Source organism: Mastomys coucha, unplaced genomic scaffold (genome assembly GCF_008632895.1).
Source record: "Mastomys coucha isolate ucsf_1 unplaced genomic scaffold, UCSF_Mcou_1 pScaffold11, whole genome shotgun sequence".
Classification (NCBI taxonomy): domain Eukaryota; kingdom Metazoa; phylum Chordata; class Mammalia; order Rodentia; family Muridae; genus Mastomys; species Mastomys coucha.
In genome coordinates this window covers 33,603,962-33,622,133 of record NW_022196893.1, presented here as the reverse complement: position 1 = coordinate 33,622,133, position 18,172 = coordinate 33,603,962, and the positions used below count along the sequence as shown (strand labels likewise).

Sequence of the window (18,172 nt, the reverse complement as noted above, 5' to 3'; positions counted from 1 at the left end):
GATCGCAGCTCACACAGCTCTTGCCAGTCTCTGCCCTCCTAGCCTCAGCACCTCTGACCCCACTCAGGTTGTGCTGACTTGCCCTCTGTGTCTTTACAGTGTCACTACTCCGTCACCAAGGGAGCTGCATTTCTGGGACTTGGCACTGACAGTGTCCGAGTGGTCAAGGCTGACGAGAGGTGAAGGTCCTGCTGAGACATGGCCCTGACCCATCTGGGCACAGCGTGTCATCTTCTTGCCAAAACAAAGCAAAACAAAACAAACTGGCTCTGGCCTCAGGCCCTTACCCCAGCACCCCTCCCCCCCCCCCCCCCCAGACCTGCCATTCCTGTGCTCTGAGGTTTGGTCTGTACAGTGGCCTCTGAGTTGCCCCTCTGCCTTACCCAGCTGTGTCAGGTGACCTCCCTGGTCTGGAGCACCTGAGTTTTCTCCACTCACTCAGCTTCTTTCTTTTCCAGAGGGAAAATGATCCCTGAGGATCTGGAGAGGCAGATCAGTCTGGCAGAGGCTGAGGTGAGTGAGGACTCTGGGTAATGGGGTGGGCCCTTCTGTCCCCTCAGGAAGGGTGGCTTGGGCTCTTCTGCTGGTGAGACTCTTCAGCCTCTCCTTTATTTTCACCCCTGTTACGGCAGAGATGCTACAGAGACTTGTAGGTTGGTCAGGCTCTGGATTTCCAAGGGAGTCCCAAGCAAACCCAGGTGGTGGGGGTTTGGTGCCTGAAGCATACATAGTATGGAAGGTTTCTGTGGATTGACGGTCAGTACAGGTAGACACTGAGGAGGCTGTGCAGGCATGGTGAGCACTGCTGGCCTAGGGAGGAGCTGGGCCATCATCCCTTGATTCCAAGTGGGACATGTTTTGTGCATGGCGATTTTTAAATATGATTTTTTGCATATTCACAGTTCCTCCACTCAGAGAATTGCTGTTAATTATCACAGGCTTGTAGAATTCTGTGCATGAGGATGTTTCCTGGAACAAAGCATGTAATGAAAACACTGTAACGCCTGTTGATAGATAAGATAGACGATGCTATCTCTGGTCAGTTTCTCCATCTGTGAAATGGATGAACTACAGAAGTCACTACATGAGGTAGTTGTAAGGATGGATTAGTTAATCAGTGTGTAAAGCGCTTAGAGTGGCTACGTGTGCGAATGCACTGACGTTAGCTGCTGTCTGCTGCTGCTGTTACTTTTATTTAAGACAAGTTCTTGCTGGGCAGCATGGATTGGCTTTGAACTCAGTGTGTAGCCCATGTTGGCCTCAAACTTGATCTTGGCTTAGTTTACTCAGTGCTGTGATCACAGGTGTGGGCCACCATACCAAATGTTGTCACCGTTATCCCTATCACACTGCTAGGGTACAATGTAGCCAAATGTAAGATAGTGTATATATGATAACATGAGAATACTTTCACTGTACACAAAATATGAATTTCAAGTCACTGTACAGGATGAACCAGCCTGTTTTTGGCATTTACAATAATGTGTATATATATATTTTTAAAAACTGATTACATTATGTTTTTATGTGCATGAGTGTCTTGCCTGCATATATGTCTGTGATCCATTTGACGTCACAGCACCCACAGAGGCCAGAAGAAGGCAACATGTCACCTGGAACTATGGTCACATGTGGATGTTAGCTGCCATGTGGGAACTGGGAACCAAACCTCTGTTCTCTTCGAGAGCAGCCAGTGCTTCTAACTGGGAACCATCTCTCTTTTCCAAAAGATCTATTTTTATAGCTAACTGTAAATGGGTGTTTTGCCTGCATGTGTGTCTGTGCAGTATTGCATGCACTGCATGTAGAATTCATATCCCTTGGAACTGGAGCGACAAACAGTTGTGAGCTGCCATGTGAGTGCTGGGCATTGAACTTAGTCCTCCAGAAGGACAGTAACTACAATCTATGTCCTCTCTATCATCATCATCATCACTATCACCACCACCACCACTACCACCACCCCCGTCACCATCACCACCACCATCATCATCATCACCACCACCACCTCCACCACCAACACCACCATCACTATACAGTAGCCTACTGATGGCAGTGAATGATGCCCATTGCAGTGTGGTCCCAAGTGCCAAACCCTAAAGGAAATTGACTCCCCCCGAAGCTATCAGCTGTTCAGTTTCTGGCTAAGGCTAGGGGTTCCTACCCTGTTTTCTAAAGTGACTGTGCCATTTTACAGCCCAGCAGCACGTGATGTTCTAATTTGTCTGCATGCTCACCAACATTGGGTATTGATATTTTTATTCTCTCTCTCTCTCTCTCTCTCTCTCTCTCTCTCTCTCTCTCTCTCTCTCTCTCTCTCTGTCTTTGAAACAGGGTCTCCTGTAGCTTAGGTGGGCTTTGAACCCTCTGTGTAGCCAAGGACAACTGTCAGTCTTGACTTTTCTGCTTCTGCCTTCTGAGCACAGAGGTTATGAGCATGCACCACCGCCTGGTTCAAGCTGTGTTGGTGATTAACCTGGGGCTTCATGAGTGCTGGGCAGGCACTCTGCTAACTGAGCTACATCCCCAGCACACACACGCACACACACACACACACACACACACACACACACACACACACACAAATGCACAACCCCTCCTCTCTCCCACACATGCATACATACACTGCCCCTCCCACACCGGAGGCTTGCACATACACGCGCGTGTGCACACACACACACACACACAAATGCACAACCCCTCCTCTCTCCCACACATGCATACACACACTGCCCCTCCCACACCAGAGGCATGCACACACACACACACACACACACACACACTCATGCACAGTCTCCTCATATACACAGTCCCCCCATGCATGGACAGTCCCCCATGCACACATACAACCACCCCTACCACACCCCAGACATGTGCATGCGCACACACACTCACAGCCACCCCCCCAGCCATCCCACCCCACACCCCACATCCTCACACAGCCTTCCCCATTCAGGTGGACTTTGATGGGGCTGGGACTGTCTATTGCTCCGCTCTCTCAGTCATGGGAAGACATTAGAAGTGAGAGCAGCTCGGTTTTCAGTTTTTTTGTGACAAGTCGGGGGCATTACAACATTTGTTCAGAGCAATCTAGGGTTTGAGAGTGCCTGTAAATTTGTGTTGTAACTTAATTTCTATTGTCTGTATTTGTCATTTTGATTATCCATTTATCTAGCGATAAGCATTGGGTTGCTCCTACACTTTAGCTGTTGTGAACACTGCTGTGTCTGGACAGCTGCCTCTTCGTATGATTAATCTCCTTTGAGTTAGTGCAGTGAAATGCCTGAGGCTGGGTGACTTGATGAAGAAAAGAGGTTTGTTTTGGCTGGAAGTTGTGGTCCAAAGTTCAAGGCTTAAATCTGGTGATGCCTTTCTTGCTGGCAGAGCACCACGTTGGTACAGGGCATCACATGACAAGAGCCAGGGACAGGGGTGGGTGTCTCCTCCAGTCTCTCTCCCTCTTCTTATCTAATTACCAGTAGTCAACCATAAGGGCTCAGCCTGTGACCTGCACTAAACCCCACCCCCAGCATCACAGTCAGATTAAATTTCTCTCAGTACTTTACAATGGGGATTAAATTTCAACATGTGAACCTCAGGGACTCACTGAACCAGACCCAGGTGGTGGCAGCTGCTTCTAGTTTTGAAGAGTCATACCCAGAAGCTGAATTACTGATAATTCCATTTTTTAATTTTATTTTTTTGAGTCAGGGTCTTGCTGTGTAGCCCAACTTGACCTCAAACTTAGAGTGATCTTCCTGCTCCAGTCTCTTCAGTGCATATGTGCCCCAGTATGCGTGTGTGGAGGTCAGAAGACAACTTTTGAGAGTTAAACTTAGAGTGATCTTCCTGCCCCAGTCTCCTCAGTGCATATGTGCCCCAGTGTGCGTGTGGAGGTCAGAAGACAACTTTTGAGAGTTAAACTTAGAGTGATCTTCCTGCCCCAGTCTCTTCAGTGTGTATGTGCCCCAGTGTGCGTGTGGAGGTCAGAAGACAACTTTTGAGAGTTAGTTCTCCCCGTCTGCCATGTGAAGGACCCAGGAGTCAAACCCAAATCGTCAGACATGAAGGCAAACACCTTTACCAGGGGCATCCTGCTGCCCTCCCCTCCTCACCCCTGCCTTGTTCCCTGTGTTTGAATATCATATCTTACCTAACCCAAGAACATTTATATTTTAAATGTCTTATACTTTTAATTATTTAAAAATTTTAGCGGTTCATTTTAATTTTAATTTTATGTGTGACTGTGCATGGGCATGCATATGAGTGCAGTGCCCATGGAGACCAGAAGGGGGTGTTGGACCCTCTGGAACTAGAGTTGCAGGTAGTTTTAAGTCATCTGGGGTGGGTGCTACAGTTAACCGAAGATTTTTGGAAGTTGCAAGTGCTTGTAACTGCTGAGCCATCTGCTTAGGTCCTCATAATTAACATTATTTTTGTTTTTGGTTTTTATTTTTTGAGACAGGGTCTATGTACCCCTTGATGGCCTGGAATTTACATCAGGCTGGACCTGCCTCTGCTTCTCAAATGCTGAGATTAAACGTGTGCACCATCACACCCAGCATAATTTAATGAAGCAGGGTATTGCACCTGAGAGTCCTTCAGCTTCCTGTAGCTGTGTTTGTGTCCATGGGGTGGTGGGCAGTGGACATTTCAGGCAAATATTCTATCTCTGAATTCTCCATAGCTCTCTTATAGGACTTTAATTAATTAACTAACTGATGACTGATTGATGTTCTTTGAGACAGGGTTTCTCTAGGTATCTCTGGCTGGTTTTAAACTTGTCAGTTTTCCTCAGCTACCTGGATATCTGAGGTTACAGGCCAGCACCACCAGGCCTTGCCACAGGAGATTATAGGCCAGCACCACCAGGCCTTGCCACAGGAGATTATAGGCCAGCACCACCAGGCCTTGCCACAGGAATATCTGAGGTTATAGGCCAGCACCATCAGGCCTTGCCACAGGAGATTATTTTCTTAGTTTCTTTTCCTTTTTGAAACAGGGTCTCACTATTTGGCCCTTGCTGTCCTTGAGCTGTCAGCGTAGACCAGGCTGGCCTTGAATTCACAGAGACCTGCCTGCCTCTTGGTGTCATACATATGCTCATGTTTTATTGTATACACACAGTTGACGAATGTGTTTTGTTGTTGCTGTTTGCATTTTGTTCGTTTGGTGTGGGGGATTCTGCTTACGGCCCCAGGTGTGCTAGGCATGTGCTCTTGCACTGAGCTGTCTGTCTCCAGATTTAGTTGGTTTTATGTATTCTGTTTAGGGGGAAGAGATACTTGTGAGCTAGTATTACCTGTTCATTGTTTTTAATTTTATTTTTACGTGTGTGTGTGTGTGTGTGTGTGTATGATTTGCCTGTGTGTATGCGTATCTTGTGTGTCAGTGTCTGTGTGTGTGTGTGTATGATTTGCCTGTGTGTATGTGTATCTTGTGTGTCAGTGAGTGTGTGTGTATGATTTGCCTGTGTGTATGTGTATCTTGTGTGTCAGTGAGTGTGTGTGTGTATGATTTGCCTGTGTGTGTGTGTATCTTGTGTGTCAGTGAGTGTGTGTATGTGTATCTTGTGTGTCAGTGTGTGTGTGTGTGTGTGTATGATTTGCCTGTGTGTGTGTGTGTATCTTGTGTGTCAGTGAGTGTGTCTAGTGCTCAGGAAAGCCAGAAGAGGGTGTTGAGTGCCCTGAGACTGGATTGACACGCAGTTACAAGCTGTCATATGGGAACCTGAACTTGGGTCCTCTGGAATAGCAGACAATGTTTTTATTTTACAAGATTTACTTTAAATTTATTTTGTGTATGTGTGGGTTCTCTGGGAAAGCATCTAGGTCCTTTAGCTGCTGAGCCACCTCTCCACCCAGCAGTGTCTATCTTTTTAAATGATTGAGAGAATTCATTAGTGAACCTATCTGTACTTGGGCTTTCTCTGTAGTAGTTTAAATTTTTTTTAAACTAATTCAATGTTAGTATGAGCTTTTGTAGTATTGGGGCTTTCAGTAGTGTTCAGTAAGACATTGAATGTTGGGGTTGGAGATTTAGCTCAGTGGTAGGCAAGCACAAGGCCCTGGGTTCGGTCCTCAGCTCCAAAAAAACCCAAAAACATTACATGCTTATGTTTGTAGGTATGTGTGTTCATGTGCATGTGTGTTCAAATGTCTGCATGTTCGTGCACGTATGTCGTGGTGTGCATGTGGAGCCCTAATATTAACCTCTGGTGTTACTCTCAGGAGCCATCCACCTTGTTTTTTGAGGTGGTCTTTTACTGGCCTGGAGCTTACCAGTTAGACCAGGCTGGCTAGCCAGCAAGCCCTAGGGTCTGCCTACCTATCTCTGTTTCCTTAGAGCTGGGTTTACAGGCACATGCCCCCACCATGCCTCAGTTTTTTTACATAGATTCTGGGGATCAAACTTAGGTCCACCATATATTTGCCAACTAGTCACTTCACTGGTTGATCTGCCTCCCTAGCCCAACATTAAAAGTTTTCAAAAGAGCATAAACCATGGAAATAAGTAAACCTAGGTTTTGTTGAGATGTAGCGTCCCTCCCTGCCTGCAGACTTCAGAGGAGGCTGACTCACTGTTGGGGGAGGCGTGTGGAGGACTTAGGGCCTAGCACTAGCTTCTGACCCCCTTTAACAATGACTCCATAGCTTCTTTTTTCTCTACCTTTTGGCCACAGGGCTCTGTGCCATTTCTGGTCAGTGCCACCTCTGGTACCACCGTGCTAGGGGCCTTTGATCCCCTGGATGCAATTGCCGATGTTTGCCAGCGTCATGGACTGTGGTTGCATGTGGATGTGAGTGAGACTTGGGTCACAGGGGGTAGGGTGGGCTACCCTGAGGCCAAGACCCACGCTGTTCCTCCTGCTCCACAGGCCGCCTGGGGTGGGAGCGTCCTGCTGTCTCGGACACACAGGCATCTGCTGGATGGGATCCAGAGGTGCATACAGCCTCCCTCCCGAGTCCCTCCCTTCTAATGCTTGGTTCTCACGATAGCCACAAACTAGGGAGCCTGGGGAGGGTGAGATGGGAACTGGACAGATGCTTGGTTTCGGATTAGAGGGAGGGTAGTCATGGGGATTCTGGCTGCGGGGAAGGGTAGCCCTTACCTTTACCTTTGTTGGAGGAGCCACTGACCCAGCTTTGCCTTGTCTTACCCAGGGCTGACTCCGTGGCCTGGAACCCTCACAAGCTTCTTGCCGCAGGGCTGCAGTGCTCCGCCCTCCTTCTCCGGGACACCTCGGTGGGTCTGCCCTGGTCCCAGATCCCAGTCTTCCTTTCTCTAGACTAGCTTGTCTGTCTCACCACAGAGACCTGGGCCTTAATGTGCTCCCTAACCCTGCCAGCCAGAGCCACATCTCTCTGACCACCCTAACCCTCTTTTGAGCTCCATGCGCCCAGTGCATTGTCTTCATGAGACAGAAAGGGTTTCTATCTTGTACTTATGGCTGGAGGGATCCTGGCAGAATTTGGGAAGAGCTCTTGTGTTGGTATTGACCCAGAGAGAGGTCTGAGTTGGCTGCAGCTGTCTCAGTGCTGCCTAACTCCGGGGAGAAGATAGGTGGCTAAGTAGAGACCCTGCCATGTAGCACATTGGGAAGGCCTGCTGATAGCTCCCTCCCCACAGAACCTGCTTAAGCGCTGCCATGGATCCCAGGCCAGCTACCTCTTCCAGCAAGACAAGTTCTACGACGTGGCTCTGGACACCGGAGACAAGGTGGTGCAGTGTGGCCGCCGCGTGGACTGTCTGAAGCTGTGGCTCATGTGGAAGGCACAGGGTGGGCAAGGGCTGGAGCAGCGCATCGACCAGGCCTTTGCTCTCACCTGGTAGGCATGAAGGACCCAGATCTCGTCTCTTTTCCATGGCCTTCCTGGGGCCTCTGTAGGTCTCCCCTGTCTCCTTGCCTCTGCCTTTCCTCCATGTGTGCTTTCTTACCCTTTCCCCCAGGTACTTGGTGGAGGAGATTAAAAAGCGGGAAGGATTTGAGTTGGTCATGGAGGTAGGACTCCTGGCTCCTTTGAATGCCTCTCCCATCCCCACCTTGTTCCATACATGAAGCCTCTTAAAGGACCAGGAACAAAGACAGAGAAAGAAAACCCTTCCTTCCCCAACTCACGCCTCCCTCATCCCTCCCCTCAGCCCGAGTTCGTCAACGTGTGCTTCTGGTTTGTGCCTCCCAGCCTGCGGGGGAAGAAGGAGAGTCCAGATTACAGCCAAAGGCTGTCCCAGGTAGTCTAGTCTTTACCCTCTGGTAACCCAGTTCCAGGAACTAAGCTGCGGGTATGTTTCTGCTCTCTGCTGGCTCAGCCTGGTATTGCATATCTTTGCCTCTTGAGATGGCAGGCACAGGAAAGCACCTCCTTACCCTTATTTTTAATGGGATGCAGGTTGGGAGAAAAATATATTTTTGGAAAGTAAAGAAACAGAGGGAGTTACCAGAGGAAGTCACCAGCATGCACCACACAGATGTCTGTGCTGGAACTAAGGAAAGATCAGGAATAGCTGATCATCACAGATATGCTTACAGAGGCACGGGATATGTTATCCTTATTCATAAGAATGGGTTAGTGCTGGTGGCCTCAGTAACCTGAAGGAACATCGGTGCCCCGCCCTCCTGGGGCTGTTCCTGCAGAGGAGGTGTCTTCTGTGTATACTTGTGTTCAAGGTGGCTGGGTAAGTTACCTCTAGATTACGTGGCACAGCTCAGAAATATGTCAGGAACTAAGAGTAGGGAGAACATATTGAGGATGGAGGCTTGAGACTGGGGAGTAGCAGTGTTGAATATCAGAGATGAGTCTGGTTTGGTGTTCCCAGCTCCTGGAAAGAGAAGGCCACTCAGGTTGTATGTCGAGGAAAAGGAGTGTGAGTAATGAGTGTGGCGAAGAGATATGGGACTGCGGCTTCTGGAACCACATGTCCCCAGGAGCTGCGCCAGCTGCTTCAGCTCTTATTCTGCAACCCACAGGTGGCCCCTGTGCTCAAGGAGCGCATGGTGAAGAAGGGAACCATGATGATCGGCTACCAGCCCCACGGGACCCGGCCCAACTTCTTCCGAATGGTGGTGGCCAACCCCGTACTGTCCCGGGCCGATATAGATTTCCTTCTGGACGAGCTGGAGCATCTGGGCCGGGACCTGTGAGCTGCTTCCTCTCTCTGTCTCACCCAAGTTCTGCACAGTCTCCTGGGAAACAGGGGCCTTGAATGCGTGTGCTTCCACACACTAACTCTCAGCTAAGTGTCATGTCTCAATACACGACAGTATGCTCTTATGAAATATGCTTTTATTAAATTGGGCATAGGGGCACACACCTTTAATACCAGCACTGGGGAGGTAGAGACAGGCAGATCTCCGAGTTTGAGGCCAGCCTGGACTACAGAGCTGGGCTACACAGAGAAACCCTGTCTCAAAAAAAAAAAAAAAAAAAAAAAAAAAAAAAAGAAAGAAAGAAAGAAAAAAGAAAAAAATATTTTTTCATAAAAATTATGTTTATAAAGAATTTTTATTAATATGAGAGAAATGGTACGATGTATTGAGAAGGCTGGATATGAGCTTATATATCACAGTATCTGAGTTAGGCTAAAACTTACATAGGAAAAGGTGGTGGGTGGAACTGTGCCAGAGGTCAGGAGTTTTCCCTGGGCTGCTCCCAAATCAACCTCTCAGGCCTTCTGTGCTTCCCCATTTTATTATGTAACAGCATTACATACTTCTGAAAGAGGACAATAAAGCTGCAGTCTCCATTATATTTTGATATGTTTTAAAGCTTTATTTCTAACTAAACAATAGAGAACTTGAAGCAGGCAGGCAAACAGTAACCACATAAGAGAGGCAATCGAGAGATATCGTCTAGACTCAGAACCTTCGTGGGAGCGAGACGCCCCAGGATGGAGTCAGTCACACACAATAGCACCTTGGGATAGCAGAAACAGCAGGCAGGCATCTTTAAACCCAACACTGAGAGGCAGAGGCAGAGGCAGGGAAGCCTCTGTGAGTTCCAGGCCAGCCTTGTCTACACAGTGAGACATAGTGAAAAGGTAGAAGGGATGAAGACAGGCCTGAGCTTTATCTGGAGGTAAGACCCCATCCTCTTGCCTCCCCTAGTGTTTTGAAACTGTCTCACTCTGTAGCTCAAGCTCTCCTTAACTCACTGTGTAGCCCAGGCTAGCTAGCCTCATACCTCCAGTTATTCTGCCTCAGTAGCTTCCTGAATGTTGTGATTACAGGCATGAGCACCATATCCTAGCCTGTCTGTCTGTCTATCTGTCTATGTTTATTTCTTTTGAACTAGCTACATAGAACTTCTGACCCTCCTGCCTTCACCTCTCCTGGGATTCAAACACATGTCACTACATCAGATTTTGTGGAGTTTTTTGAGGCAAGGCCTCAAGTAACCTGTGCTGGTCTTGAACTCCTGATCCTTCTGTCAGCGTTACAGATGAGTGCTGATATGTCCATCTACTTACTATTCATTAAACATCCTCACCAAAACCAAAACAAAACAAAAAACAAAACAACAACAACAACAACAACAACAACAACAACAAATGGCTAGGGATGTAGCCTGCTTGTTGGAGTGTTTGCCTAGCAGTCTAGCTGCCTTAGTTTTGAGCTTCTGGGCTGCATTGCAGTCCAGGTGTGGTGGCACACTCCTGTAATTCCAGAACTCTAGAAATGGAGGCAGAAGGATCAACAGTCCTTGGCTGTATATCAGTTTCAGGGTTTGCCAGGATACATGAGGACCCTGTCTTGAAAAACAGAAAAAGAACTTCTGTAACAGCCTCTTGTGGTGTTGCTTGGGATTGCCACTGTTTTGCATCAAGCACTTGAGGGCTGAGGTGTACTTCAGTGGTAAAGTGCTTGCCTTTACCACTGTTCAGGAGGCTCCCAGTTGAGGCTTCTGCTGTGCTTCATGGCCCAGATCCATGTTCCACCTGAGGACCTGCAGCACCCAGAGAACACTGGGCTGTTGTGTCCTCCAGTGTCATGTCCCTGTAGAGGCTCTGGCTACTCCTGCAGGTGAAGTTCACAGCTCTGTCCTCAGATGATCCCATGCCCAGCTTCCAGGATGTGCTGCACTCTCCTATGTGTCTCTCAGCCACCGAATGCCTCAGGGTGACAGAGACTGTGGCAGAGCCTCCTGGGCCTCCGAGCTGAGATGGAACATGATAACGGATCTTTCTAGACTAAGATTTTCCTCATGGTCCAGGGATTTAGCCTGATGGCTCAATTTTGACAGTATTCCTAGAGTACATTTTAACCTCACCTTCCACCATCAACATAATTAGAATGCACATTAAGTTACTTTGTTTATTTAATTAAATTTTTTTTTTAGACAGGGTCTCACTGTGTGCAGTCCTGGCTGTCCTATAACTCACTTTGTACACTGGGCTGTCCTCAGACTCACAGTGATGCATCTGCTTCTGCCCCTGCCTCCCTAGTGCTGGGACTAAAGACTGTGCTACTATGCCTGTCCACATAGTTCTTTATAGCCTGTTTTCAGCTTTTTCTTACAATATACATTAAGTAGTCTGCTCCTAGGGCTGTTGAGATGGCTCATCAGGTAAAGGTGGTTCTTGCCAAGCAAAATAACCTGAGCTTGAATCTCAGAGCCAACACAGTTGGAAGACAGAATTGATTCCTGAAGGTTGTTCACTGACTTTCAATGCATGCTATGGCATGAGTGTTACACAGACATACACATGGTAAATTACATGCATGCTGTGACACAGCTGTTCATACACATAGACACAGTAAATAAATAATTTTAAAGATATATGTATATATGCATCTGTACATGAATGCACTTTTTTTTTTTTATATCTAGGCATGATGGCTCATGTTTTAGTGCTCAGGAGGCAGAGGCAGGGGGATCTCTGAGCTCAAGCCTGGTCTACATAGATATCCAGTCTCAAAAGAAAAAATATTCCACTTAGTTAATTGATAAAGGCTATTGAGGGGCTGGAGAGATGGCTCAGCGGGTAAGAACACTTGACTGCTCTTCCGAAGGTCCTGAGTTCAAATCCCAGCAACCACATGGTGGCTCTCAACCATCTGTAATGAGATCTGATGCCCTCTTCTGGTGTGTCTGAAGACAGCTACAATGTACTTATTTATAATAATAATAAATCTTTGGACCAGAGCGAGCAGGGACTGAGCAAGCCAGGTTGACCAGAGCGAGCAGTGCCAACTGGAGCAAGCATGCGAGCAGAGATCCTAAATTCAATTCCCAGCAACCACATGAAGTCTCACAACCATCTGTACAGCAACAGTGTACTCATATATATAAAATAACTAAATCTTAAAAAAAGAGGCTATTGGCTGGGCAGTGGTGGCACATGCCTTCAATCCCAGCACTTGGGAGGCAGAGGCAGGCGAATTTCTGAGTTTGAGGCCAGCCGGGTCTACAGAGTGAGTTCCAGGACAGCCAGAACTACACAGAGAAACCCTGTCTCGAAAGACAAACAAACAAAAAAAAGAGGCTATTGAGATTGCTTCATTTTCATTAACTGGTAGTTTTCGTTTGTTTGTTTTTAAGAAATTTGTTGGAGCTGGGCATAATTGTATGTCCCTTTAAATTCTAGCACTCAAAAGGCAAAGGCAGGTGGAACTCGATGAGTTCTTGGCCAGCCTCGTCTACGTAGGTAGCTAACTCTAAGCCAGCCAAGCCCACATAGTGAGAGCCTCTCAAAAAAATAAAATAAGAAATATATTTGTCAGGTCAGTATGATGGCTCAACTGCTGAAGGCACTTGCTGTCAAGCCTGATGACTTGAGTTCAATCAACAAGACCCACATGGTAAAAGGAGAGACCCTATCCCCACACTATGACACATATGTAAAATAAATATATAACATTTAAAAAACTTAAGCCTTTCTACTTCAACTGGGCTGAAGGGCTTATTGACAAAGACTTGTTTCTTTAGTCATGTCAGGGTCTGTAGGGTCTGTAGTATTACTACTGTAGGGTCTGTAGTATTGCTACTGTGGGGTCTGTAATATTGCTTCTGTAGAATCTGTAGTATTGCTACTGTGGGGTCTGTAGTATTACTACTGTGGTGTCTGTAGTATTGTTACTGTAGGGTCTGTAGTATTGCTACTGTGGGGTCTGTAATATTACTACTGTGGGGTCTGTAGTATTGTTACTGTAGGGGTCTGTAGTATTACTACTGTGGGGTCTGTAGTATTGTTACTGTAGGGGTCTGTAGTATTGCTACTGTGGGGTCTGTAGTATTACTACTGTGGGGTCTATAGTATTACTACTATAGGGTCTATAGTATTGCCACCTTTATTTCTGATATTGATGATTATATTTTCTCTCTTTTTCCTATTCATTGTAGTTAGAGGTTTATTGTTGTGATAGTTTTTGTTGTTGTTGTTTTTCGTTTTGATTTTGGTTTTTCGAGACAGGGTTTCTCTGTATAGACCTGGCTGTCCTGGCTGTCATTCTGTAGACCAGGCTGGCCTCAATCTCAGAAATCTTTCTGCCTGTGCCTACCAAGTACTGGGATTAAAGGCATGTGCCACCACTGCCCGGCGATAGTTAATTTTTTAAAAAAGATTTATTTATTTTATATATGTGGGTACTGCCACCATCTTGACACACCAGAAGAGGACATTGGATTCCATTACAGATGGTAGTGAGCCACCTTGTGGTTGCTAGGAACTGAACTCAGGACCTCTGAAAGAGCAGTGCTCTAAACTGCTGAGCCTTCTCATCAGCCAATGATAGTTAATTTTATGTGATAACTTGCTTAGGCTTAAGGAATGTCTAGATGGCTGATAAAATACTATTTCTGATAGTATTTCTAAAAAGTTAGCATTTAAATTAGCACTGAATAAAGAATTTTGACTCTCAGGGCTGGATTCAAATACCAGCATGCACAGGGCAGCTCACAACTCCATAATTCCAAGATCTTACACTCTCCCATAGACATACATGCAGGCAAAACACCATAAAATAAAGGTAAATAAATTTAAAAAATGAAAGAATTTGACTCTCTGATATGGGTGTGCATCATCCAGTCCTTGGGGACACTTCCTGATCTTAGGCATCTTCATCTCCTGTTCTCTGCTTTGGATCTTCTGTTCCCAGCCTTTGAGCTCAGGCCAAGAGTCCTACCATAGGTTCTATGCCCTTGAACCTAGATTGAATCACACTGCTGGCCTTCCTGGTCTTTTAGGTCACAGATAGCACAGTAAGGATATTCTTTGCCTTTGTACTGTGAATCATAATAAGTTTCAAAATAAGTTTCCTCTTACAGCTGTTCGTGTGTGTGTGTGTGTGTGTGTGTGTGTGTGTGTCTAACTGGTTGTATCTTTCTCTGATTAATTGCAGTTGTTCTCCAAATCTGCTTAAGATTAGGAACAAGATAATATTGGCTTCCTTTCCCATCACTGCTCAGCACAAAGCTCAAGGTTCTAGTCAGGGCAATTAGATAAGAAGTGAAATAGAAGTCATTGTATATTGGAAAGGGAAAAATCAAAACTATTTCTGTCTATGCATAACATGTAGAAAACTTAGACATACTAGACTCTAATAACCAGAGTTTGTCTAGTGTATGTGACATCCTCAATTTCATCCACACACACACACACATACATCAGGGGTATAGCACAGCACTAGAGTACCTGCCTAAAACAACTGAAAAGTTCCCAAGCTCATAGGACACAGATGAGCATATGTAAAGCTGGTTGTGGCGGTTCATGCTCATAATCCTGGCATTGAGAGGCACAGGCAGGAGATCGGGCTTTAAAGCCATCCCTGGCTTTATAAGGAGCTTAAGTCTAGTCTCAGCTGTGTGAAGATCCCTGTCTCAAATGTTCCCCTGTCAATATCCAAAGATGAGTAATATTTCTATCAACAATGAATGATCTAAAATGAAACTATAACAGTTTCATTTGTAAGGACATCAAAAGAGAGTAACATGTAGAAATTGGCAAGAGTGAAAATATGTACTCAGTAAACCACAAACAATGCAGAAATGCTTTTTTGTTTTTTTTGTTTTGTTTGAGACAGGGTTTCTATTTGTAGCCCTGGCTGTCCCAAAACTCTCAGAACTCCATCCTCTAGACCAGGTTGGCCTGAAACTCAGCAATCCACCTGTCTCTGCCTCCCAAGTGCTGGGATCAAAGGCGTGCCCCACCACCGCCTGGCTGTTTTGGTTGGCTTTGGTTTTGGTTTTGAGACTGGGTTTCTCTGTGTAACCCTTAGCTATTGTGAAACTCACTCTATAGACCAAGCTGGCCTTGAACTCACAGAGATCTGCCTACCTCTGCCTCCCCAGTGCTGGGATTAAAGGTGTGCATCACCATCTCCTGGCTTGAAACAGGGTCTTATGCTAACCCAGTTTGGCCTCAAACCTGTGGTTATTGTGTCCAAAGATGAGTTTCCATTCCTGGTTTTCCCATCTGTATCTCCCAAGTGCTGGAATCACAGGTGTGTGCTACTGTACCCAGCTCAGAACTCTTAAAACTCAATAATGACAACACAGCCTGACTTGAAAAAGAAGGCAAATGTCTGAGTAGTTGTTTCTCCAGAGACGATGGATAGGCCCTTATAAGCAAGCCTCAAAGTTCCCAACCTCATTAGTCATCAGGAAAAGCAAATCAAAAGTACACTGAGGCGGTTAGGTCTGGTTTACACCTGCAGTGCCAGCACTCAGGAAACAGAAGAATCACCAGGGTTTAGGGCCAGCCTGATCTACTTGGTAAGTTCTAGGCCAGCCAGGGATAAATTAAGACTGTCTCAAAAAAGCAAAGCGAGGCTTTGGACTGTAGCTGTGGCACAGCTACAGCACTTGTCCAGCATGCAGAAGGCCCTAGGTTCAACCCAGTGCCACAAACCAAAAAGAAACAAAACAGTTCAATAAGCAAAGGAAACATTTGCCTGGTGGTGCACACCTTGGGAGGCAGACTCAAGCCGATCTCTGTGAGTTCTAGGCCAAACTGGTTTATAGAGCGAGTTCAGGACAGCCAAGGCTACACAGAGAAACCCTGGCTCAAAAAACAAAATCGAAACCAAACCAACCAGCCACACTCAAGATAGCAAATCATATTTAAGCACACAGCTATAGTAAAAGATAATAAGTTCTGTGAGAATGTAGAATTAGAAGCCAGATACTCTGCCGATGGGAATAGAAGTTGATACAACTGCTTTGGAAAAGAGCAGTTCCTCAAAGAATTAAAGGTAAGGTCACACAACCCCATCAATACCTAGAGGTGTAAATCAAAGAAATGAAGAGTTAGGAATGAATGATATTGTGAGTAAACATGTAATTGATTGGCATGGGCATGAATGGCCTCAGTCTCTCTGGAGTGGCAGAGCCTCCCCTGGTCTAAGTGCCAGCGTTGACTGTAGAAAATGTCCACAGAGTTTTTTCCTTCAAGATGTTACAGGCTGAAGACTTCCCTACAGAAACAGCTCCTACAGCCAGATTGTGTGGAGGGATTTTCTCAGATGAGGTTCCTTCCTCTTAGATGATTCCAGATTGTGTCAAGTTAACATAAAAGTATGCACTACAGTCATGTATCAGAGTAGGTCTCTGTTGTGGGTTGCCCTGGTGCTGTTTGTATTTTGATGTTAATTCTGTTTCCTCAAGAGGGGCTGCCCCAATGAGGAGTGGATCACGTACCTGGATGATTTTATGTGAACCTTCTCCCCATTTTAACTGGTCAAATAAAGGCTAGAGCCTGTGATTGGGTAGTGGAAGGGAAAGGTCGAAGGTTTTAGAGATGGGGAAGAGAAGAAGGAGGAGAGGTAGATGAGGAGACCTGGAGAAGCCGCAAGTAGCAAGGGATCTCATAGCTGGGGAACATACTAGTGTAGTGGTAGATCTGCCCAGTCTGGGCATGCAGCTTATAAACATTATAACTGAGTTGTGTGTTCATTGCACAGGCTTATTGGGGTTGGAGATTTACTGCAACAGGTCTCTACAATGGAAAGGGCAGTAATAGATTGACTGTAGTCAGTATCTTATGCTGAAATAGGGCCTTTGTAGACTCAAAGCCACACAACGTTAAATGGTAATGAGCATCCGAGTAGATGGATCACAGATAACTCCAGAAAATTTGGTCTTGATGGGGAAGAGGGTCTGTAGAGATGGGAGATTAGGGTGTGTGTGCGAGTGCATGTGTGCTGTCTGTGTGCTATTGGAGGAAGCCTTGCTCCATGCAACCCAGTTCTATAGTCTATAAGCCTCAGAACCAGAAACAAACAGAAGGACCTAACATGAAACCAGGAGGCAACTCAGGCCTAACACTGAAGTAATATCCTTACCAAACAACAAAAAGAAACAAAAGCCAACCCAGGTACTGGCAGGGTCACTCTGGTCTGAGGAGCACCTGCTGGCAAGCCTGACAACCTAGGTTAATCCCTGAGAAAGACACAGCAGAAAGAACCAATTCCATATCCTATAATACTTATCTACCATCACTTACTTAAAAAATATCTGGACTGAGGTTTTTGTTTCTTGGCTAGGCCAAGCCAGCCCTGGTGATCCTCTGCCTTTGTGGGGTTTCAGGCATGCACAACCGACCACACCTGGCTGGAGTTGTGGTACGAGTTGTGGTACTAGGATCTGAATTAGGTGGCTCTGTGACAAGTACTCTTAGCCATTGAGCCGTCTCATCCCTCCAGCCTCAAAAGCAATAGGTATAGATTCTAGATCCGCAGCTTTGGCCAACCCTGCACACTCCTTAAAAAGTGAATTTTCTGGCCTCCCTTCAGACTCAGTGAGTCAGTGGATCAGAAACTATTGGATTGAGTTTGGGGTGAGAGAGAGTTCAAAAATATAAATTACAAAGGCAGTTCCTTCTTTTCCAAACACCTGTCTTTAGTCACAACCCTGCTGGGAGCACAAGCCAGGACTTGAACTCAGGGTTAGTGGAGAACAAGTTTGGTGTGGACAGCCGTTTGTCATTGCCATTGAATGGATGGCCTTTAGAACCTCTGAGCAGAAGTCAGGGCCAAGATGCAATGAAAGAGTGACTCAGAGCTGTGGCCCTCCTGAGATGGCAGTTACTGTGGCTGGTTCCCTGTCTAGAAATCATCGGAACCCACAGGAAAAAACATCTAGCAGCTTGAGAAGCAGCCAGGAGCACTTAAAACATATCCAAGTTATGTACAAAAACAAAAACAAACCCAAGATCCCAAATTCCATCACTTTCTGGA

The 18,172-nt window shown here is 46.2% G+C and overlaps 1 protein-coding gene across 6 annotated transcripts in view; it reads left to right on the top strand.

Annotated features, from left to right (window-relative positions):
• Csad (cysteine sulfinic acid decarboxylase) overlaps positions 1 to 9,406 on the top strand; it is a 29,846-nt gene extending 20,440 nt beyond the window's left edge. For 3 of the 6 annotated variants that reach the window (XM_031356692.1, XM_031356661.1, XM_031356687.1), the window contains 9 exons: positions 100 to 179; positions 459 to 513; positions 6,683 to 6,799; positions 6,878 to 6,942; positions 7,164 to 7,245; positions 7,630 to 7,829; positions 7,951 to 8,002; positions 8,143 to 8,232; positions 8,969 to 9,406. In XM_031356692.1, coding sequence (XP_031212552.1) covers positions 100 to 179; positions 459 to 513; positions 6,683 to 6,799; positions 6,878 to 6,942; positions 7,164 to 7,245; positions 7,630 to 7,829; positions 7,951 to 8,002; positions 8,143 to 8,232; positions 8,969 to 9,142 — 915 coding nt within the window. In that variant the 3' untranslated portion in view covers positions 9,143 to 9,406. The remainder of the gene's footprint in view (positions 1 to 99; positions 180 to 458; positions 514 to 6,682; positions 6,800 to 6,877; positions 6,943 to 7,163; positions 7,246 to 7,629; positions 7,830 to 7,950; positions 8,003 to 8,142; positions 8,233 to 8,968) is intronic. The other 3 variants (XM_031356670.1, XM_031356676.1, XM_031356684.1) reach the window with 3 other exon arrangements.
• Positions 9,407 to 18,172: the final 8,766 nt, after the last annotated feature.